Raw genomic sequence first — 23,181 nt, 5'->3', positions numbered from 1 at the left:
CTATTAGTGTATGTCGACGACATCGTTCTTGGTTGTGTCGATGGAACATCCACTCGTTTAATTTTGAAAGGATTAGAAGAACAATTGGATATTACGAATCTTGGTGAATTAAAATATTTCTTGGGCATGGAAATAATACGAGAAAACGGAAACTACAGTTTGAGTTTAACTGGCTACATCGAGAAGATAGCTGCTCGATTTGGAATGACCAATGCTAAATTTGCAAAAACTCCAATAGATGAAGGATTTTTGAAGCAGGAATGCAACGGAAAATTTGAAGATCCATCAGCGTATAGGAGCTTAGTAGGTGCGTTACTGTATATAGCAGTACATGCACGACCGGATATCTCTGTGAGCACTTCTATTTTAGGCAGACGAGTAAGCAGTCCTTCACAGACAGACTGGGTAGCTGCTAAAAGGGTGGTACGCTACTTACTTGTCACCAAATTTTGGAAATTATCGTTTACTGGCGACGCAGGAGAGCTGATTGGCTACACAGATGCGGACTGGGCAAGTGAAATATCAAGTCGAAAATCTACTTCCGGATTTGCCTTTCTGTTTGGTGGAGCGGCTATTTCGTGGATAAGTCGGAAAACAGTGTTCAGTGACTCTCTCTCTTCAATGGAAGCGGAATACGTCTCTTTATGCGAAGCGTGCGAGGATGATATATGGCTGAGAACATTACTAAAGGACTTGGGCGAGGAGCAGCATAATGCGACGGTTATTTATGAGGACAACCAAAGTTGCATCGCTTTGATCAAATCGGAGCGAGTTACAAGAAGATCCAAGCATATTGATACTAAGGAACAGTTCGTGAAAAATTTATGCGAAGAAATGAAAGTCGAGATTAGATACTGCTCAACGGACTCGATGGCGGCTGATATACTTACAAAACCATTAGCGGCTCAGAAACTTCGACGTTTTGCTGAAATGCTGGGAATGCAGACAAGGATTAAAGGAGGACGCACTGAGGAGGAGTGTAGAAATTAGCAGTACGCCCCTCGTTTGCTATTACAGTGCATCAGAAATAACGGCAACGCTGCCATAACACATACATTGACATCAAGACTTTTTCTTTTGTTAAATTTCATTCGATCTATAGATACAGTGAGAAACACACGTGAATAAATTCGATACTAATTTTTCTATTTTACTTTGTGGTGTAAAATACTTTTTCTTGATCCGAATTAATCTAACATATAATTCATCACGTTCGTTCGTTGTCGGATATTCGGTATCCGGTATCAGGCCAAACTATTATCTGTTTCATCACTAGTCGATTCAGTATTTCCCGGTTAACGATAATGATATTGTTCTTACAGAAAATTCCACATTTTGCATACAGCGACGAGATTGATGTGTCCCAATTGGTACAGCTCCGGGACGCGCTCAAAGCAGAAGCCCTGGCCCAGGGAGTGAAGCTGACTTATATGCCTTTCTTTGTGAAGGCCGCTTCCAATGCCCTCAAGCAGTTCCCCATCATAAACAGCTCCTTCGACGAGGCCAACGAATGTTTAATTTACAAGTCGTACCACAACATCAGCATCGCAATGCATACCCCGCAGGGTCTGGTTGTACCTAACGTCAAGAACGTTGAGCAGAAAACAATTCTGGAAATTGCAGCCGATATGAATGCCCTGCAGGAGCGGGGCGCCAAAGGCGCTCTCACACCAGATGATTTTCTCAATGGAACATTTTCGCTGTCCAACATAGGAATCGTGAGTCTTGTCAGTAAATTGCAAATCGAGCTTTAACTATAGTTTATGTTCTTTAATCTCTAGGTCGGCGGAACCTACACGCACCCCTGCATCATGCCCCCACAGGTCGCAATTGGTGCTATCGGGAAAACTAAGCTGCTGCCCCGATTTGATGCCTCGGGAAGCGTGATCGCGGCGCACATCATGAACGTCAGCTGGTCGGCCGACCACCGGGTAATCGATGGAGTGACTATGGCCAGCTTCTCGAACGCGTGGAAGAAACTGCTTGAAAATCCCCAACTTTTTCTGCTGACAGCAAAATAACAACGCGTCGTGCCATAATTGAACGATGAAAACGCAACACGCTTGCATTTGGAGAAGATGATTAGTCCTAGACTATTACCACTATTGCATTTATTAAGTGATATACAGAGAGATATTATAACGCACTTTTAGATTATTTTAATTTGTATATACGGGGAAATATACTGATTGCACACCGATGATATCGCGTTTATTAAACTTACATTTTATTTAACAAAAGCATGTACAGAGGAACTTTCGAAGTTCTAAGAACCATCCTGGGCTAAGTCATTTGCCAAAAAATCAAACGTCTGATTGAATCGAAAAAAAAACTAAACTCACGGAACATTCTTTGGTCCGTGATTTCGTGGCCTTAAAATTAACTTTCACTTGATAGTTGCTGCTGTCCACCGCTGAATGTGATGCATTTTGAATCTGCTGCTGCTGTTGCGGCTGTGATGCTTCGATAGTGGAATGAAGTGCGACTGTAAAGTCGGGTTCATGTTGAGTACAACGGCGCTCCGATAATTATGCTAACTATGAGACAGACGGTATTTGTCGTTCCTCGTAGTCAAAAGTTGCATTTCCTGACAGCTTCTGGAACACTACGTCTGTCAGTTTTGATATGCTAGCGACAGGAACTCATCGCGTCGTCGCAGGTATTCATTGTAGCGGATCTCACCGAACCTAGAATTAACAATTAAGATCAGTTAATTATATCTGTATCTCTCAATCGTGTCAGATTACCAACAATGGGATTTCGACCTTTGAAATATCGTTCTCTGTGTGAAAATCCCATTTCGAATCGAACACTAACAATTCACTTTTTTGTGGAAATAGGTTTCTCGCCTTTCATTCTTTGTACGTCAACGATAAGGCATTACGGTTTCTCGTTGAAGGTGCTTCCAATCATTTGGATTTGAGCATAGATCTGATTCCTTTGAAAGAACCTTCTTTCTTGCTTTTTAGTTTCTTTGAAAGAACCGCTACTTGATGTAGATGAACGTTCCCTATTGCCTAATCTCTATCAAATCTGTAATGTTAAGTTTTTTTTCACAATCTCAAAGTTCGATGCTGAATTCAATCATAACATTTTTCGATTCTTAAATTTAAAAATTCCTTTAGAACTTGATAATTAAGGTTCCCATCTGCCGAAACTTCTTGAAGTTACAAAGTAATTATTGAGACCATACGAGGAGTTGACATCTTCTGTTCGTTTGCAACCAAATTTCCAACTTGGTTTTTTCCTCTCTATTATATAGTACTTTCAACACATTTTGGCTGGTTCGTCACTTTTACTTCCATTCTTGGAAGAATGTCTGAAGTGAGAATTGAACTCCTGACTTTTAACGTGACAGGTATGGATGTTAACCTCCTTCAACTTGGTATAAATTACAGATGATTAGCAAAACTCGGCCAAAGAAAAACTTGCAGCGAAAACCATTTTAATTTATGTTCATATCTGGGATAATTCACATTCACATCACAGAACCTTTAGTTCGTCGCTTTATGTCCAAATACTCTTTTTTTTACGACAGAGGACATCCATAAACTTTTTAACGGTATCCTCTGTCACCAGTTTTGAGGCTTTTTCCATTTTTTGGTGAAATCTTCCTTCTTATTTACTTTTTTCTTTCGTATTCTGCACCTTCCTCAGATTTTGTTTCACGATCGCCTATTATCTTTCGGTCAGACAAAGTATTGGGACAGTGTTGATGTTGTTTTCTTCTTCTGTCTTCTTGTGTAGGAACATTAAACCACTGCGATCATTAGTTTGATTTATTGTGCCCATGTCAGGGGCGGCTGATCACTGTCTTCGTGCCAGCGGGGACTCGCAGCTTACATATATTTGCCAAGCGGATTCATCCAGACACATTGATTTTGAAGTCTGTGTTGGGCAAACCGTAAATCGGGCCAATCCAAACTGGGTAGTTAGGGCGTTTAGATAACGCTTAACATTTTACAGTTTTTTAATTGTTTATCTAATGAAAAATAACATTTTATTAATTGTGTTAGATGCGTAGAAATATTCCCTGTCAATTGAGGCAAACATATTTCCGATCCATTAAGAAATGTTCGGGTTATAAGCTTTCGGAATCTTTCTTTCTTTTCTTGCATGTTCTGTGTTTAGGTTTTCATTTTACCCCCGTATACTTCGGTTAGACGTAGTCCCACGTCAAAATGATGGCCCTTCTCAAAAAGTAGTCTAATTCTCATTTGAAGATTTTAGGTATGCAAAATTGCTTAACTAACTAATGTCTTTCCACCCACAACGTTGCATTGTTATCTGAAATAGTGCTGCCAACTCTTAAGACGAGTTGGCATGAAATCCGTCAATTATTGCTTAAGATGCATAAGAACGCATATTTCTAGATAACGTCTATGTTAATGGAAGGCCTACTTCCCTCCCTCGTACCGTGACCAGGCTGAGCCATTTTGGTACTGAACTAAAATAGCTAGCTAGTTTGGTTTACACTAAAGTAAAAATGGCACAGATCGCGCATCCTGCGAACTAAATTTCAGCAAGCTTAAATTGATGAAAAATTATCTGCGTTCTAAAACGAATAATAAGTATAGTATAAGTATAAGAGTATAAGCGAAGCTGGTAATGATATTCCTAGCCCTCTAAATACTAATAAATTGCTCAAAGTGAACATTGGTATGAGTGAGTCCTTTACCCAAAATATCACGATCTCAAAACTAGTGGAAAAATCGGAAAAAGTGGTATTTTTTGGGGTGCCATTTATAGGTGCGAGTATAGAAAAAATACACTGTTCTCCCACTCTTCTGAAAAAAAATCCATCGTTTTTTCGGAATTACTTTCAATGTTTGTCACTGATGCAAATTTTCATTCGCAGAAAAGATGCATTTTTTTTATAACGTTCCTGCCGATATTGACTAGATATTAGCATTTTGTGCCATCTCTTTGAGACGAATTTCATGCCAACTCGACTTAGGCAGCACTATCTCAGATAGTAGTGAAACGTTGTGGGTGTAAAGACATGGGTCATTTAAGCAACTTTGCATACTTGAAATATTCGAAAAATAATTAGACTACTTTTGGAAAAAAGCCAATTTTTTTTCTTAATTTTTACAAAAATTTATAACTTCAAAACTATTACACCTACAAAATTCTTGTCAAAGGATGAAATGTAGGAAATTGTTTAAATTTTCACAAAAAAACACCAAAAAATGTTTGAAAAAAAATTTCGCTGACAAAAGTTATTTTAAAAATTATAATTCATTTTTCTCAAAAACAGGAAGTGGGTTATATCTATGGTATAACCGCAATGGTGACGTAGAACTATCGTTGATTTAGTGATCATTTGTTTGAAGTTGAATCTGAATCCATTCTGAATGAAAGAATAAATGAATATTTGGGAGACTTCGAAAACGAGAGCGTTACGTTGGAGGTACAAGATTTTATGCATCCAATATTGGATATGAAAATATCCTACTGATGGGGAAGAATAATCTTCAGAAGCCATCCTGCTAATTGCACTTGATTGAAAAATAACAGAACCAAATGTATTTGGTCGCAGAAAAACATAAAATAAAAACAATAAAATAAACTCTTTCGCTTGCATGTTATTTACAATGCCAAGGGAAACTGGCAGATTATTTTGCAGAAGCGATATCTTTCCGGACTCTTCTCGAAGTCCACCACCAGTGGTTAATGCTAACTCGATAACCACCTGTTAATTGCACTTGATTGAAAAATCACAAAACCAATTGTATTTGGTCGCAGTATTATATGGATAGAAAACGTTAAAATAAACTCTTTCGCTTGAATGTAATTTTAAATTCCAAGGGGAACTGGCAGATTATTTTGCAGCAACGATCACTTCTTTCCGGATTCTTCTCGATAACCAGCAAACGTAAAGAGTTGCGCGCGTGTATGCGTGTGTGTGTGTGTGTATGGCAATTGCTCCGATGCCTCAAGCGGAACCTGGTATTCTCTCGGTCGTCTTCTCTTCTCTTTCTGATGGATCGGCTATTCTGCGCTCCTTCACAGTCCAAACAAACAGAATGCGTTTCAGGTTAGGTCAGGCCAAGTAATGAATCCCTTGAACCCTCACCATCCAGCTCGTTCAACTCGTTCAGTAACGATGATGTCTTGTCGATGTCCTCACAAAAAATGAATGCGTCTCACCACCAGAATATCGCTTAAGTATGCTTTTTGTACGTGACTGAATCGAAAGAAGGTGTGGTTTACGATGGCAATATGGAAGGCAAACTAGAGGCGAATGAACTCTTTGAGTTTGCAACTTTCGGCGACTGAGCCAATAATTGATTGAAAATTATATGATTTTCGCGATGCGAAACATTTTCCATTGCGAGCGCAAACTGTATTCGATACGAAAATATCCTACTGATGGGGGAGAATAATCTTCAGAAGATTTCCTGCTAATTAATTACACTTGATTGAAAAATCACAAAATCAATAAATTCGATCGCAGCAGCACTTTGTGGATAGAAAACATTAAAATAAACTCTTCCGCTTGAATGTAATTTTCAATTCCAAGGGGAACTGGCAGATTGTTTTGCAGTAACGATGACATCTTTTCGGATTCTTCTCGATTCTTCTCGAAGTCCACCACTAACTAATGCTAACTTTATTACCACCTGTTAATTGCACTTGATTGAAAAATCACAAAACCAAATGTATTTAGTCGCAGTGTTATATGGTTAGAAAACATTTAAATAAACTCTTTCGCATGAATGTATTTTTCAATTCCCAGGGGAACTGGCAGATTATTTTTCAGCAACGATAATATTCTTCCAGAACCTTCTCGATGCTGGATGGCATTGAAATGAAAGAAGTTCCGTACGTATATATGTGTGTGGCGGCTGCTTCGATGTCTCAAACGGAACCGTTTTTCGATGCTGGTATTCTCTCGGTCGTCTTCTCTTCTTCTGATGGATCGGCTTTTCTGCGCTTCCTCACAATTCCAAACTAACTGAATGAGTTTTAGGTCAGGCCTGGTAATTAATCTCTTGATCACTCGCCGTCCAGCTCGTTCAACTCGTTCAGTAGCGATGTTGTCTTGTCGATGTCCTCACGAAAAATGAATGCGTTTCACCACCAGAATATCGCTTAAGTATGCTTTTTGTCCGTGATTGAATAGAAAGAAGGTGTGGTTAACGATGGTAATTTGAAAGACAAACTAGAGGCGAATGAGCTCTCTGAGTTTGAAACTTTCAGCGACTGAGCAATAATCGATTGAGAATTATGTTTTTCGCGATGCGAAACATTTTCCGTTGCGCGCGCATCCAATATTGGAAACGAACATATCCTACTGATGGGGAAGAATACTCTTCAGAACCTTTCCTGCCAATCACACTTGATTGGAAAATCACATAACCGAATGTATTTGGTCGCAGTGTTATATGTTATATGTAAGCACCTGTTAATTCGACTTGATTGAAAAATCCCAAAACCAAATGTATTTGGCCGCAGTGTTATATGGATAGAAAACATTAAAATAAACTCTTTCGCTTGAATGTATTTTTCAGTTCCCAGGGGAACTGGCAGATTATTTATCAGCAACGATTGAATCTTTCCGGAATTTTCTCGATGCTGAATGGCATCCAAACGAAGAGTTTCGCGCGTGTATGTGTGTGTGTGGCGGCTGCTCCGATCTCTTCCCGGGGAACCATTTGCGGCATCACTCTCCTCCTGATGGATTCCCTTCTGGCCTAAGGTGCACAAACAGGCTCTTGGTGACACCGTTCATTCGCGCTTTCATGATAAACGAAGAGCTTCACCACAACAGCGACAACATGCTCCAATCGCTGTTCAATTAGAACTGAGTGGATTTCCGAGTGGCGCTCGCTTATATACCGATTGGTGATTTCAATAGCATGTTTTGAAATAAATTTTAAGACTATTGAAACAAGTTTTTGGATAAAAAAGAAACAAGTATATAACGCGTAGACATTTTATCTTTCGAATGAAGTGTTCATCATACCATTTCGTTCAATTGTTTAGGAGCTATTAATGCTTATTTAAAATCTCGGTCTCCGGCGTAACGCTTTCGTTTTCGAAACTTTGGTTTTACACCCCGGTATAGAAATGAAAGACGTAGTCCTACGTCAAAACGTTTTTTTTAATTTCCTAAAATATATATATGATGAATAGCCCTTAAAATTTCCAACAAGTCGTCCATACATCGGAAGATTAACACTTTTACAGGGAAAAAGTTTTTCTAACAACTTTTTTATATTTTTTTTGGAAAAAATACAACTAATCCTAATTTTGTTTAATGTCAAGATAGCGATATAGTGTATTCGACAAAGTTCCAAATCTTGTTAAGATATAAACTTTTGTCGATGACATCAACTTTCTATCTTTTATAGTTTTTGAAATATAAGTCATTTTTGTATGAAGACTCCTGAAAAAAAAAAATGTTTTGCTCGTAACATTTTTGTGTGTAAATTCTCACGTTTGACGTGATCTTGACATGTTTGATAATTTATGATAATTTATACATAAAAATGTTACGAATTAAACATTAATAATATTATTCCAAAGAAAATAATTAAAAAAAAAGACGGGTGGGTAATGTCGGTGACAAAACCGGAGCGACGTAGGACTATACAAAGGGGACAGCTTTTGCTAAATATATATTTTAAATATATTGTTTTATTTTCTTCTCCTACGTGAATACATACCTATCTACCTGAAAAATGGATTAGTTTACTGTTTACTCTTTATGAACGTGTTGGGGGTTCTGAAAAGAACCTTTGGTGTTGTGTTTTTGCTTTTTTTTTACAAACTTGATTCTTGATTTTTTTTCTGAAGGCTTTGTACTTATTAAATGTTCAACGTCGGGCATCTTTCGGCGTATACACATATCGTACAATCAAAGTGATGGCTGTGATAGGGAATGCATAGGTGGTCATCAGCTCGTTCACTATCATATATTTCACTATTGAGCACATTACCGTACCTTAAACTGTGGTTTCGGAAACGAATGAATTGTAAGATTTGTAGTCTTGCCTTGATGAGTTGAGGGGTAGAGTGAAATGAAATGAAATACAGTTTGAATAGATAATAATAATATATAGTGGTTTTGAATTTAATGGTATATAGTAGAGCTGAAAAATGGATAGGTTTATTTAATGTATTTGTCCTTATTGGTGAGTGAAGCTGTGAAATTAGGGAATCAGTTAAGTAATGGCCTTTCCCTTAACTTGTCCTCCATTATTACGTCCACACATCCACGTTGCTGCTTATTTTCTTTTTATGATGTGATGCGATGCGATGTTAAACGATGCCGTACAACCACACTGGTTTACGGTTTGAAAGAAAATGAGATATTTTTTTGAGGTCCGCGCGTTTTGTACTCTAGCGGTACACACTCACATGATAGAGACAAATCGACAGACTCAGCCAAAGGGGCGAGTCCAACGAGACGAACGAATGAGCGTTAAAAGGCAGCGATGGCAAAAAAAAATACATTCATTACGATTTGTTCGCTCGTTGGATTCACATGCAGGCTAAAAAGGGTCCTTTTCAGGATCACAAAATTGTCTTTAATCTAAAGAGTTTATTGTTTTGTTATCACTCGATATCCCCATCTTGTTCGGCTAAACCTTCCTGTTTAGCGATTGCGTTTGCCACTCGCCACAGCTATACAGTTGGAAAATTTCTTCCCATCCAGCTTGTGACATGTTGTACAGTAAATTATATTTAATGCGATGTGCCGAAGCACCACTCAGTGTCGCATTGGAGGCGATTTTAACCTGTAATTGAACATTTGCGATGACAGTGGTACAGTGTCGACTTTCAAAGTGTCGCATTGCATGTCCGTCCAATTAGCTAAATGTCGAACTAATTGTAAATTACTGTACTTTCAATCTGGAAACAATTTAAGAATTGGTGAAAGTGGAATAATCAGGAAAGTCCCCAACTATCAATAAGCTCAGAACAACTGCCAAATTCACATACTCATCAGATCCTGACAAACAAATTATGAAAAAATCAATTTGTGTTTTATTATTATTTTGGATATTATTATAGAAAGCATTGAACTGTATTTCGTAAACTCTTTTTTGAAAGGTTTAATGGCCGTGTTTTATGGAATGGTTCCAATTTAGAAAACTTTGTACTCGTGGTTTTGAAGAAAATCATTTCGAACGCCCTCGATGTCGCCTTGTTCTGAATTTGCCACCAAAGAAGATTGTATAAAGAACAAACTTTTTTCTTCTGCTACCTGATGCCGTTTTGCGATTGCGTTTGCCACTCGCCACTCGCTGCAACTGCCTGTTGTCTTGATGTCCACCTAACCGAATGTGTTCTGTTCCGAATGCGGGTTTTCTTATCGTCGCGAGCAGTTTTGCCAGCCAACTCGATCACTTCGGCGGCCGAAACTATACAACGGCGGCTAGGTGGACTGGTGCACTGGTACTAACGTGCTCGGCCTAGCCAGACCAACACGGCTCGAGCGGGATTTTGCCTTTCACTTCACTTTTCCTCCTTTGCCATGTCCAGACATGGCTGCTTGGGTTGGTTTGTTGATGTGTTGTGATGCGAACTGATGTGGTGTACGGTTTGAATGAGAATGATCGTTACGGCAGCGGAGCGGGGATTTTTAAGCTGACTGGCTGGCTCGAGAATTACGCATGTGTGAGACTGCGACCAATGTTTCTTTCATTTTATTTTCTTTTTCCTTTCCAATCGTGCTTCATTCTATTTCACTGCTGCTCTGGTTGCCCGTTTTGGTCGGTACGGTTGGCACATAGTGCATTTGGACAATGCTTGATATTTCACAATTATTCAATTATTTATCTCAAGAAAAATGAAATGTTATTCGTTATGATAGATACGTAGATATATTTCCTATCAATTGATGCAAACACCTTTGCGATCTATTGAGAAATGCTCGAGTTATAAGCGTTCCAAATCTTGCATTTTTTCCTACTTGTTCAGTGCCTAGATTTCCATTTCACCCCCTATATCTTCCGGTTAGACGTAGTCCTACGTCAAAAGTTGTTGTTCGAAAAGCTTTTTCCATGTAAATGTGCCCATCGTTCGATGTATGGAAAACTTGTTGGAAATTTTAAGGGCTATTTATATCTTTTTTTCAGAATTTTAAAAGCATATGTTTTTGGGAAAAATAAATTTTAATTTTCAAAATATTTTCAATGCAATTTTTTTCAAAAAATTATTTGATAATTTTTAATGAAAAGTAATTTCCTACATTTCATTCTCTAACCAACTTTTTGTAGTAGATCTTATAATTTTTAAATTTAAAAAAAAACTACAAAAAAATCTATTAGACCTACGAAATTTTAGTCACATATATGCTAAATGGAACGTAGGAAATTATTTTGGTTTTCATTAAAAATTGTCAGAGAATTTTTTGGAAAAAAATTTCATTGAAAAAAAAATATTTTGATAATTCTGAAAAAAAAAAAGATATAAATAGCCCTTAAAGTTTCCAACAAGTTTTCCATACATCGGACGATGGGCACATTTACATAGCAAAAGTTTTTCGAACAACAACTTATTAATTTTTTTCTTTGAAATAATACTAGTAATGTTTAATTTGTAACATTTTTATGTAAAATCTATCGCATTTTACATGCTCTGCTAACTTTTCTCTATTTAGAAACATGTCAAGAACATGTCAAACGTGAGAATTACGAGCAAAACATTTTTTTTTTCAGGAGTCTTCAAACAAAAATGACTTATAGTCCAAAAACTATAAAAGATAGAAATTAATGTCTTCGACAAAAGTTTATATTTTAACAAGATCTACAACTTTGTCGAATACACTATATCGCTATCTTGACTTTAAACAAAATTAGGATCAGTTGTATTTTTTTTCAAAGAAAATATAAAAAGGTTGTTAGAGAAACTTTTTCCCTCTAAAAGTGCCCATCTTCCGATGTATGGACGACTTGTTGGAAATTTTAAGGGCTATTCATATATATTTTTGGGAATTTTCAAAAAATACGTTTTTGAGAAAAATGAATTTTAATTTTTAAAATAACTTTTTTGTCAGCGTTATTGGTATTTTTTTAAATGAAAATTGAAACAATTTCCTACATTGCATCCTTTGACATGAATTTTGTAGGTATCATAGTTTTTCAGTTATAACGTTTTGTAAAAAATTAAGAAAAAAAATTACTTTTTCCAAAAAGTAGTCTAATTATTTTTCGAATATTTCGAGTATGCAAAGTTGCTTAAATGACCCATGTTTTTACACCCACAACGTTTCACTGCTATCTGAGATGGTGCTGCCAACGGCCATTCGAGTTGGCCTGAAATTCGTCTTAGTCAGTTTAAGAATATATTTTAAGCAATAGTCGATGTGATGAAGTCGCACCCAAATCAAATCAGCACCATCCGATTAATTACACTTACAGAAGCGACTGGATGTGCATGAACTGAAGTCTCTCAAAGCAAAATGAACGATTAAATTATACTCACCGAATAAAATCGAAATCAATATTCGAGTGTTCCGCTTGAATAAGCGCCCAAACCGCCCAAAGGAAGTGCGAAGCCAGCGCAAACTGATTCACATGCACGTAAAGCTTTTCCAAATCACTCTCCGTGCATGATTCTCCGTTAAACTCCTCCAGGTATACCCTCAACCATTGCAGCTGGAATTCCTTGCTTGGATAACGATCGTAATCGATCTCATCGATTCCTAAAATGGAACAAACATCTAAAAAAAGCTCGCTTCTGAATCGTCAATCATGCCCTATCTACCTGCAAACTCGGTGAAATGATTCCCGATATCGAAAGCCTGATGATTGTACGCCGCGTACTCGTAGTCGATGAACGTGACTCGATTCGTGTCCGAACTGAAAATGACATTCCCCAGCAGCAGATCGTTATGGCAGAAAACAACCGGGCTGTCCAGCCGGCGCAATTTACCGTAAAGATCGTCAAAGTCACGTCTCAACTGGGCCGCACTTGGGAATATCTTCGATATCCTACAAATATTGAAAACAGCGATAGGTAGCATCGATATGGCAACACTTGATCGTGAGAGTCGCAGACCTTCTCCTACTAATCGAGAGAAAGAGAATGAAGCTCCACTCATATTCAACGGCAACCTCATCACTAAAGATGGTGTTTTTCTACATCCCGTACAGTAGGAATGAACCTTACAGCATCATAAAGGTATCGAATCAATTCCATCTAGCGCGAATGATTGTGCTATAAACGGTAAGCGTGCGCACTTTCATTGCCTCGCAAAGTGCATCTAATTTACTATGCAAACTTCGTCTGAGCAACGCACAAAAACGTGAGGCAATGGGCTATCACTACTCACCTTGAATGCTTTGATGGATCGCTAAAAGTCGGCGGTATTAGCTTGAGGAACTGGTCGATCTTCGCTTCCAGCATTGGTTCCCGGTTTCCGATCGATCCATCCTTAACTTTGTGCATCTGGGCCATTCGTGTGGCCACTAGCCGAGCGATTCTTTCCTCCCGACAGCTTTCCGGCGTGAGCGTTACTCCGGGGACATACTCGTAGGCGAGTCCATTGCGGAAGGTGGCGTAGAGCGTGGGCGCAAAGCCGTACCGATGGAGCAGGCGAATGTTTTCCGTTTCCTTTGTCCGATCAATCAGCAGGTCGGTTTTGTTGCCATACACTCGCACCAGCACCACATCATCCGAGGTCCCATCGGCGTCCTCGTCGACGTTGTTGTTTTGATTGAAACATCCGACCAGCTTGTTCGTGATACCGTCCGTGAACAGCTGGGAAATGCAAATTAGACGAGGGAAATCAAAGATATAATTGGAGCATTGTCATATGTGATAATGAATAATAGCAACAACAAAAAACTTGAAGTGGGTTATATCTGTGATACAACCGCAAGGTAGACGTAGGACTACCGTTGGCTCTGTAATCATTTGTTTAAAATTGCATCTCGAAAGTATCGCGACATTCGAATTTACGCGGGTTCGTATATTCAATTCTAGATTTTTTGTGGCATTATGGTCTCTCACTTATGCTGACCGGCTATGGCTCTGGCAATGTTTAATGGAATGGGATAGAGTGGATCACTCTATAGCTACAAGAGCTGTTCTAAAAGTATCACAATTTTTGTATACCCACGGATTACTTATATTCGATTTCAGTTGTTGACGTGCTCCGGCTTCCGGCACGCTTTGCGTCGTTTACATCTTTTCGACACTCCAATAAACGTTGTTTCGCTCCAAGGTAAGTTCACAACATTCGAAATGTGTTCGCTAGGGTGCCAATGAATGCATGGGAAAAAATCGACCCTAAAATTCCAAAAAGTTACTCTATGCAAAATGTTCACCACCTCGAAAAAACACCCTTTGCCGAATTTCAGCTCAATCGGACTTAAGGGAGAGTGGCGCAAAACGGTCAAAGTTTGAGTTTTTTAAAAATCAAAAAATCACCCAAGGGGGAGGAAATCGGGGTTTTCGGGAAAAAAAATTGATGCCAAATGTCTTAAAATTGCATGAAACGTCGTGATCTAGTGTAGATTGGTTGTAGGTGATTCTAATCTACCCCACTTGTGTTGGATGCATGACGAGGATATAAACTCTTTGTTGCCGGTGAATGCTTCCTCCGAGCAAGAAATCGCGCTGAAAGAGTTGGTTGTGGGATGCGGTCTCTATCAGATTAATGATTTGACAAACGTGCATGGAAGACTGCTTGATTTAGTGTTCGTCAATGAGAAAAATGTCGATTTATTCGAGCCCCCGTTGCCCATGCTTAACATCGATCATCATGATAAGCCCTTCGTCTTGAAATTCGAAATCGCTAGTGAAAGCGACAGCTCGAACGTCTCGGATCCTTACGATTTTGATTTTAGTCAATGCGATTTTGCGTCGCTAAGTTCAACGATCTCCGCTGTTCGTTGGGACGAGTGTTTGAACGGGTGCAACATCGATAAGGCTGTTGCCATTTTTTATCAACGTGTGCTTTCAATAGTCTGTGATGTCGTCCCTGTGAAGAAACGACGTCGATCCGGTAGGAAGAGACAGACATGGTGGAACAACGAGCTGCAGCATCAACGAAATCGTCTCCGCAAAGCTAGGAGACGCTATTTTCGGTCGAGATGATTTTCGGTAATGATGATGGTTAACTTAAACAATATTTGTGAAATCTTCAATAGTTTGAGCCCGCGCGCGTTAGCACACATAGACAACTTGAGATAGAACATATGCAAAAACAATTCTTTTTAATGAAAGCATTCAAATGGGTTTAATGTGGAAACCAGAGGTAAGCTAGGGATAGCTCAATCGGAATACTTGTAAATTCATCTTCTCAATAGATAATTATAACAAGATTTTTCTGTGTTGTGGCAGATCTTATTGCAGATTCAGGTTGACACGTTTATACCCCAGATTGAATGTAGGGCCTGAAGTATCGGCTGGAATTAGGCTTAGGTTTGCTCAGCTGTCTGGTTTCGAAAACGATTAACAGACCGTTGTCGGGTATCCAGTGAAGCGGGAATTCCTTTGTAAATTTTAGGCTAATGCTGACGTAGGTATTGGGTTCAATTCCTGATCGGTCAAGGATTTTTTCGGGTTGGAAATTTTCTTGACATGCCTTGGGATATGTAAAGTAATGGGCCTGAAGTATTGGCTAGAATTAGGCTTGGGTTTGCTCAGCTACCAGAACTCGGAAACGATCGCAAATGCAGGCCGTGACCGGGGATCTGATAAAGTGGGATTTCCCTTGTAAGTTCATGGCTAATATTGACATAGGCATGGGGTTCAATTCCCGATCGGTCCAGGGTCTTCCCGGGTTGGAAACTCTCTCGACATGCCATGGGTTAAATACGTTAAGTTGATAACATAAATTGTTCTTCAATTAGGAATCTATGTTTGTAATATAACCAGTCCGTTTGTTTTGTTTTTTACTTCAATGTGCTTACTGGTTATTTTAATAATTGTTACATAAAGATCAACAAGAGAACTCGTACAGTACAAACTTTTTGAGGAGATCATCATTATTATTTCATTATTTCATAAAACGAGGAAATTATTGTCTTTTGAGTGTATGTGTGTCCGTGTATTTTTCTTGTCAAGACTATGGTGATGATGGTATTTTTTTTTTTTTGCTTTTATATATATCTTAGTTATTCAACTAAATTTAAAAAATAATTGTGAAGTCTGCAATAGTTTGAGCCCGCGCGCGTTGGCAAACATAGAGAAACGTGAGATTGAACAAAAGCAAAAGAATTTTTGATCGAATAAAACAAAGTCATTCCAAGGGGTTTAATGTGGAAACCTGAGGTAAGCTAGGGATAGCTCAATCGGAATACTTGTAAATTCATCTTCTCAACAGATAATTATATCAAGATTTTTCTGTGTTGTGGCGGATCTCATTGCAGATTCAGGTTGACACGTTTATACCCCAGGTTGAATGTAGGGCCTGAAGTATCGGCTGGAATTAGGCTTAGGTTTGCTCAGCTGTCTGGTCTCGAAAACGATTAACAGACCGTTGTCGGGTATCCAGTGAAGCGAGAATTCCTTTGTAAATTCTAGGCTAATGCTGACATAGGTATTGGGTTCAATTCCTGATCGGTCAAGAATTTTTTCGGGTTGGAAATTTTCTTGACATGCCTTGGGATATGTGAAGTGATGGGCCTGAAGTGTCGGCTAGAATAAGGCTTGGGTTTGCTCAGCTACTAAAACTCGGAAACGATCGCAATTGCAGGCCGTGGCCGGAGATCTGATAAAGCGGGATTTCCCTTGAAAATTCATGGCTAATACTGACATAGGCATTGGGTTCAATTCCCGATCGGTCTAGGGTCTTCCCGGGTTGGAAATTCTCTCGACATGCCATGGAATGAATACTTTAGACAAAGGCTTAAATTGTTCTATCGATTAGTAATCTATGTCTGCGGGATAACCAGTCCGTTTTCTTTTCAATTTAATGTGCTTACTGGTTAGTATGATGTAATAAACTCAGTAACTCAATTATTATCAATAAGATAACTCGTTCCGCTCAAGCCTTTGTAGGGGAAAGAGGTGGGACCATCATCATCATCATCATCATCATCATTTATTTTCGGTCGAGGAGTGAACTACGCAAAGCTGAGCTTCGTGACCTTGAGAGCGAATATAACTCTTTGAATGCGCGATGCTTTAGCAGCTACATGAATCACACGGAAACCAGGATTAAGCAAGATCCCAAATCGTTTTGGTCGTACGTCAGAAGTAGAAAACAGACGAAAGGAGTTCCACATCACGTCTTCTACAAAGGAATTTCTGCCGAAACTCCTCTCGAATCGGCAAACTTGTTTTCGCCTTTCTTCAGCAGTGTGCTAAGAAATGACCGACCACTTTCGTCTGAAGCATACCTGAATAGTTTGTCTCGTTATAGTTTAAATATGGCACCTTTCAACTTTTCTGCCGACGATGTGCTGAACAAACTGCAGGGATTGGATGTAGCCAAAGGCGCGGGACCTGATCGTCTATCTCCGTTTTCCGTCAAGAACTGTACCGACGCGCTAACCGTTCCTATCACCATCATTTTCAATCGTCCCATAAAGGAGGGTGTTTTCCCAAGTTTTTGGAAAACTACTACTATCACTCCTATACATAAAACTGGCAGTATACATGACGTCGAAAACTACCGCGGCATCTCTATTCTGAGTTGCTTGCCTAAAGCCTTAGAGAGTCTTATCCACGATTCATTCTATCCTTACGTGCATCGGATAATTTCTGAGCACCAGCATGGATTCGTGAGAAACGTTCGACCACAACAAACTTGATGGTTTATGTCTCTTCGTTGGTCACCGGTCTGGAAAAGCGGCTGCAAATCGACGCCATATAAAGGGTGTGTCACATCAAATTGCATCACGGAAAAAACGCTGTAGAAATTCGCTCAGTAGACCGATCCTTTTGAAAATTTTAGACAGTAAAATAAAAACTATTAAACAACTTTTTTCATTTTCTTTTTATTCATACTTCGAGCCCAAGCCCGTATGCTCGCACCTTCCTCTTTACCCCGTCCATAAGGTTCTGTACAACGTCAGGTTGTAGTTTTTTTTGAACAGAAATCCATTTTCTCTTGAAGTCCGCCTCCGATTTGACAACTTTTGGGTTCTTCCGGAGGGCCTGCCATATTTCTCTATTGGGCGAAGCTCCGGCGCGTTGGGCGGGTTCATTTCCTTTGGCACGATGGTGACCCCGTTGGCTTCGTACCACTCCAACACGTCCTTTGAATAGTGGCACGAAGCGAGATCCGGCCAGAAGATGGTCGGGCCCTCGTGCTGCTTCAATAGTGGTAGTAAGCGTTTCTGTAGGAACTCCTTAAGGTAAACCTGTCCGTTTACCGTGCCGGTCATCACGAAGGGGGCGCTCCGCTTTCCGCAAGAGCAGATCGCTTGCCACACCATGTACTTTTTTGCAAACTTGGATAGTTTCTGCTTGCGAATCTCCTCCGGAACGCTGAATTTGTCCTCTGCGGAGAAGAACAACAGGCCCGGCAGCTGACGAAAGTCCGCTTTGACTTAGGTTTCGTCGTCCTTTACCAGGCAATGCGGCTTCGTCAGCATTTCGGTGTACAGCTTTCGGGCTCGCGTCTTCCCCACCATGTTTTGCCTTTCGTCGCGGTTAGGAGCCTTCTGAACCTTGTATGTACGCAGGCCCTCCCGCTGCTTGGTCCGCTGGACGAATGAACTTAACAAATTCAGCTTATTGGCGACATCCCGGACCGAACTTCTCGGATCACGTCTAAACTGCTAAACTACGCGCTTGTGATCTTTTTCACTGACGGAGCATCCATTTTTGCCATTCTTCACCTTCCGGTCGATGGTTAGGTTCTCGAAGTATCGTTTTAGTACTCTGCTGACCGTGGATTGGACGATTCCCAGCATCTTACCGATGTCCCGATGTAACAACTCCGGATTCTCGAAATGAGTGCACAGGATTAATTCACGACGCTCTTTTTCGTTCGACGACATTTTTCCAAATTTACGAAAAATTGACAGTGAAGCATGGCCAACGTGATCTATACACTCTTATCTGATTATAAGCGAAAGCTGAAGATATAATTCCTAAAAATTAAATTTCTACAGCGCTTTTTCCGTGATGCAATTTGATGTGACACACCCTTTATGTCGACTTCACAAAAGCATTTGATAGAGTTCCTCATTCTCTTGCGGTGGACAAACTTAGCAAAATGGGCCTACCCGCTTGGTTAACTCGCTGGATACTGTCCTATTTTACCGAACGTCGTGCGTACGTGCGCATAGATGGAGCAAACTCGGTCCCTTTTGACATCACATCCGGAGTGCCCCAAGGTAGTAACCTGGGACCACTTCTATTTGTGCTGTTTGTCAACGATCTCTGTCACTCGATCAATTCGCAGAAGGTAATGTTCGCCGACGACCTCAAATTCTACCGGGTAGTGTCATCTATAGTTGAGTGCTATGCCATCCAAGCTGATATCGACGCATGACTAAACTGGTGAAAGCAAAATGGAATAGAGGTCAACATAAGTAAATGTAATGTCATCTCTTTCTGTCGGACAAAAATACAACAACATTTGACTATAAAATGTCCGCAAACAGCATCGTCAGAGTCAGCATTGTAAAGGACCTCGGAGTGCTTCTTGACAGTAAAATAAACTTTTCTCAGCACATAGCAGCAACAACAGCTAAAGCATACTCGGTGCTTGGATTCTTGAAAAAATCTATTGCTTGAAGACAATCTTTTGTGTGCTGGTACGTAGCGTACTAGAATATGGCGTTCTTGTGTGGACGCCATACCATGCCGTTCAGGTTAACCGAATTGAGCGAATTCAACGGAACTTCCTTCGTTATGCGCTTCGCTTGCTACCGTGGAATGATCCTATCCGGTTGCCACCCTACGAACAACGTTGCGCTCTAATACACCTTCCGACTTGGAGAGTAGACGTATTCTGCTGCAGCGGCTTTTAATATTCGATATGCTCAACGACAATGTGGACTGCTCAGCACTACTGGAAAACATAAATTTCAACGTTCCGGCCAGAACAACGCGGTTTTCAGTTTTTCTTCGTCTACCGGTGCATCGTACTCTTTTTGGACAAAACAACCCGTTGGATGTATGTTGCCGTCGTTTTAACGAAGTGTCTTCAAATTTTGACTTTGCTGTATCCAAGAACGTATTTAAAAATAGGATTAATCTGTCTTTAGGACTTATATCGAAGACAAGTATAATAAATAAATAAATAAATCTCGAAAAAAATTTTTTGTTAAACGTCGGCACTCCGGGACTTTTTTTCGGAGTACAGTGGAAACGGGAATAGGTGCAAAGAAGTGAAGTGAGATGTAAGCGTAGTGGGGACGTAAGTGTAAGTGGATACGGAAATAAGGCCCAAGGTCTTTGACATTAAACGCTCACGCAACAAATTTTGATAACTTCTACTAAAGTGAACCGATTTTTATTTTTAATAAACGAAAATAAAGTTTATTTTACGATATTTTCGATGTAACCACCCCTTTTTCGATAATGTGTTTTAAACGGTGAACAGAATTAAATTCCTCAAAATTTTGTGGTTTATTAGTATAGCAACGGTCCAGAAGAAGTAATCGACGACGAGAAATGTTGAAATTCTTACCATAAGAACACAAAGTTTCATTAAGGCTTTAGTTGCTCGAGTAACACGGTTTCACTAAAAATACACGTTCTTGTAAATTGTACATCTTGACACTAGAAACTATCCGATCAGACTGAACGTGTAGCCAAATATTATCGTCCCGAAGTGGGGAATGCAGTGTTACCATCGACGGAGCTAAAAAAAATGTTCATAAGGAGCTATTCGATTTTTTTTTGCGTGAGCGTTTAATCTGAAAGACCTTTTAATATGTATTAAGAAAAGTATATAATGTAATTAGGTCATGTTAATAAATGTAAAATAGAAGATTTTTTCATCAACTCTTAAAGATCTTGTTATCCTATTGTATAAAACGTATTTTTGATGGAAAAGTTAACTTTAATTCATATGTTTCAAAAGGAGTTAATATTATTTCGGATAAAGTGTTTTGCACAATGCTTAGCTTATGTTTTATATGCCCCATGACCATTTAACGCAGCAACACTAGCAACTCGAATGTAAGTAAGTAATTATAACGGTTCGAATATACAATTACAATTAATTAAAACGTCAAGCAATTTCAAGCAAATGAGAAATATTAGTCTAACTAATTATTTCTCTCAATATGACAATTAATCGATTAGGTATCCGATAACGATTAATCGTATCGAATAACAAACTACTGAAAAGTATTCGATTAGTTGATGAATGATCGAGGATCCCTACCTGCATGTATTCGCGACGACGGTTTTTCCAGGTGCCTTGATTTTGCATTCGTGTTCAGGAACACATTCCGATCATCACAAAAGCAATCATTATCAATAAGCTAGATTGTTATGATTTCAATAGCCTCTTTTCAAAGCAATTTTTAAACTATTGAAACGATTTTTTGGACAAATAAGTGACAATCATATAACGCTTTGACATTTTAGCTTTTGAATGAAGTGATTATTATACCACTTCATTCAGCCGGTAAAGAGGTATTAACGTTCAAAACCTTGCATTCCAGCGTCACTCTCTCGTTTTCCAAGCTTTGAACTTACACCCCGGTACAGCAATGAAAGACGTAGTCCTACGTCAAAATCTAGGGGCGCAATATCCGCGTGATCAATTCAACTTCCATTGAATTAAAATCTGACATTAGAGTAATTAAAAATTTATCAGCATGGTCAAAGGCAATATCAATTTCTGCACTGATCTGACATCGAAACGATTGTGAATATTGCTAACGCGTCATTAAGATTGATAAGACATTCCACGGGTAGCATCAAATCATAATGTAGTAATAACATCATATTTAGAGTAACCGTTTTTAACAATAAAATGTCTCACATGCTTATAGGAGTAAATTCGCAAAAATAAGTATCATGGTGTTTTTTCACACGGTCCAACAAGCGTTCTACTTCGCTGTGACTCCCATTTGCTATTGGTTAGGTGGCTAGACGAAGTAAATTGCAATTGCAATGGATTTCCGGAATGAGTTTTCTACTACCAGTGGCAATGAGCAAACCGGTTTTAGAGCATGACTCAAAAGTACACGGCTTCATTGCGCGCCTCTTTGTTACATTGCTGAAACTATGATCGTTTCAGAAGATTACCTCTGATTTACTGCCAAATGTTTATTTGTTCATCATGAGACTTGTAGGACAGAGTCAGATGATTCGCTCAAACTTAAAACATAATCTGTGTCAAATGTTATCATTCATCATTAACCATCCCATAGAACTTTGGTCCCCGACTTTGTCGTAGAATTAATCGTTATCAGAAACGCGTTCTTCGGTTTTCTATTTGTTAGAGGATGTAGGAACCATAAAGAAAATTAATATTTTTACGCGTTACTCACCTTGAAACGAACACAATCCGTCATCCAGTGTGGCCGAATGACATTAAGTACTTCCTTCGCGCCCCCGATCACATCGTTCTCATCGATGGTCAGATCTAGCTTGAACACTTCGGCCATTTATTCGTACTCAATCTCGACCAACGTATTTCCTGGATAGTAGACTAAACTAGTGATTCCCCTCCGAAGAGCCTTGTCGCCAGGTTGCCCTAGGATCGACCAAAAATCTTGACCTGCAAGATTATGAGCGCTTCGCGAGATTCGTGGTTCACTGCTGCCCGTTATCAGGCGCCCTCGGTTGATTGTCAGAGCAAATATTTCCCGACGGAATGTCAGCTCGTCTCTCTGATTTACTACTGGTGATAACCCGTTCCACGTCGATCGGAACACAGTTTGCACGCGCTTCGAAGTCAGAGTTGCTGCCCAATGGCCTAATGCTGATCTTAGGGCGCGCACCACTGTAAAGCTTGAGTCAATATCTCGTTTAGCACCTGTATGTTATCTCTTGCAATTATTTGGTTTCATGCGGGGTGATTTTCTGTTCAAATGCTTTGGTTTAGGTTTTGCACACGAGTGAACCCAGATCCAACGCAGAAAAAGGACGTCGAAATGAATCGAGCAATGAAAACAAACTGTGACAGTCGGCGCGAGACAAAATTATTCAAGCAGAAGTACGAGCATACGGAGGGAGTCAATCGCAAAAGTGACCAACTGTTCGTGTTATTCTCGTCTCTCTTTATCATTATCTCCCGACTGGATTTGTTCAGACCCAACCACGCGGGACGCTTTTGCGGCTCTCGTCTGTGGA

The 23,181-nt window shown here is 39.5% G+C and overlaps 2 protein-coding genes across 2 annotated transcripts; one reads left to right on the top strand and one right to left on the bottom strand.

The window, feature by feature from the left end:
• Nucleotides 1-1,304: 1,304 nt before the first annotated feature.
• On the top strand, nt 1,305-2,021 carry LOC129761706 (lipoamide acyltransferase component of branched-chain alpha-keto acid dehydrogenase complex, mitochondrial-like). Its single transcript, XM_055759445.1, has 2 exons — nt 1,305-1,718; nt 1,782-2,021. The coding sequence occupies exons 1-2, from the start codon at nt 1,305-1,307 to the stop codon at nt 2,019-2,021; spliced, it is 654 nt and encodes a 217-aa protein (XP_055615420.1).
• Nucleotides 2,022-2,147: 126 nt separating this feature from the next.
• LOC129778504 (ethanolamine kinase-like) lies at nt 2,148-23,004 on the bottom strand. The gene is made up of 5 exons (XM_055785436.1): nt 22,377-23,004; nt 13,292-13,719; nt 12,724-12,950; nt 12,442-12,661; nt 2,148-2,687 (listed from the first exon to the last, which is right to left on the bottom strand). Exons 1-5 carry the CDS (start codon nt 22,491-22,493, stop codon nt 2,615-2,617), a joined length of 1,065 nt encoding a protein of 354 aa, XP_055641411.1. The 5' UTR covers nt 22,494-23,004; the 3' UTR covers nt 2,148-2,614.
• Nucleotides 23,005-23,181: the final 177 nt, after the last annotated feature.

Source organism: Toxorhynchites rutilus, chromosome 1, assembly GCF_029784135.1.
Source record: "Toxorhynchites rutilus septentrionalis strain SRP chromosome 1, ASM2978413v1, whole genome shotgun sequence".
NCBI lineage: Eukaryota > Metazoa > Arthropoda > Insecta > Diptera > Culicidae > Toxorhynchites > Toxorhynchites rutilus.
Note: the sequence above shows the minus strand (reverse complement) of the source record. Positions and strands in the feature narration are given on the sequence as shown.

What these genes read in the sequence shown, in the direction of transcription:
- LOC129761706 (XM_055759445.1), top strand. Translation starts at nt 1,305, where the DNA reads ATGATATTGTTCTTACAGAAAATTCCACATTTTGCATACAGCGACGAG. An exon ending in CGCTGTCCAACATAGGAATC is followed by an intron (nt 1,719 to 1,781) that starts GTGAGTCTTGTC and finishes TTTAATCTCTAG; the next exon opens with GTCGGCGGAACCTACACGCA.
- LOC129778504 (XM_055785436.1), bottom strand. Translation starts at nt 22,493, where the DNA reads ATGGCCGAAGTGTTCAAGCTAGATCTGACCATCGATGAGAACGATGTG. An exon ending in CGGATTGTGTTCGTTTCAAG is followed by an intron (nt 13,720 to 22,376) that starts GTGAGTAACGCG and finishes TGCATTTCCCAG; the next exon opens with CTGTTCACGGACGGTATCAC. An exon ending in TCATTTCACCGAGTTTGCAG is followed by an intron (nt 12,662 to 12,723) that starts GTAGATAGGGCA and finishes GTTCCATTTTAG; the next exon opens with GAATCGATGAGATCGATTAC.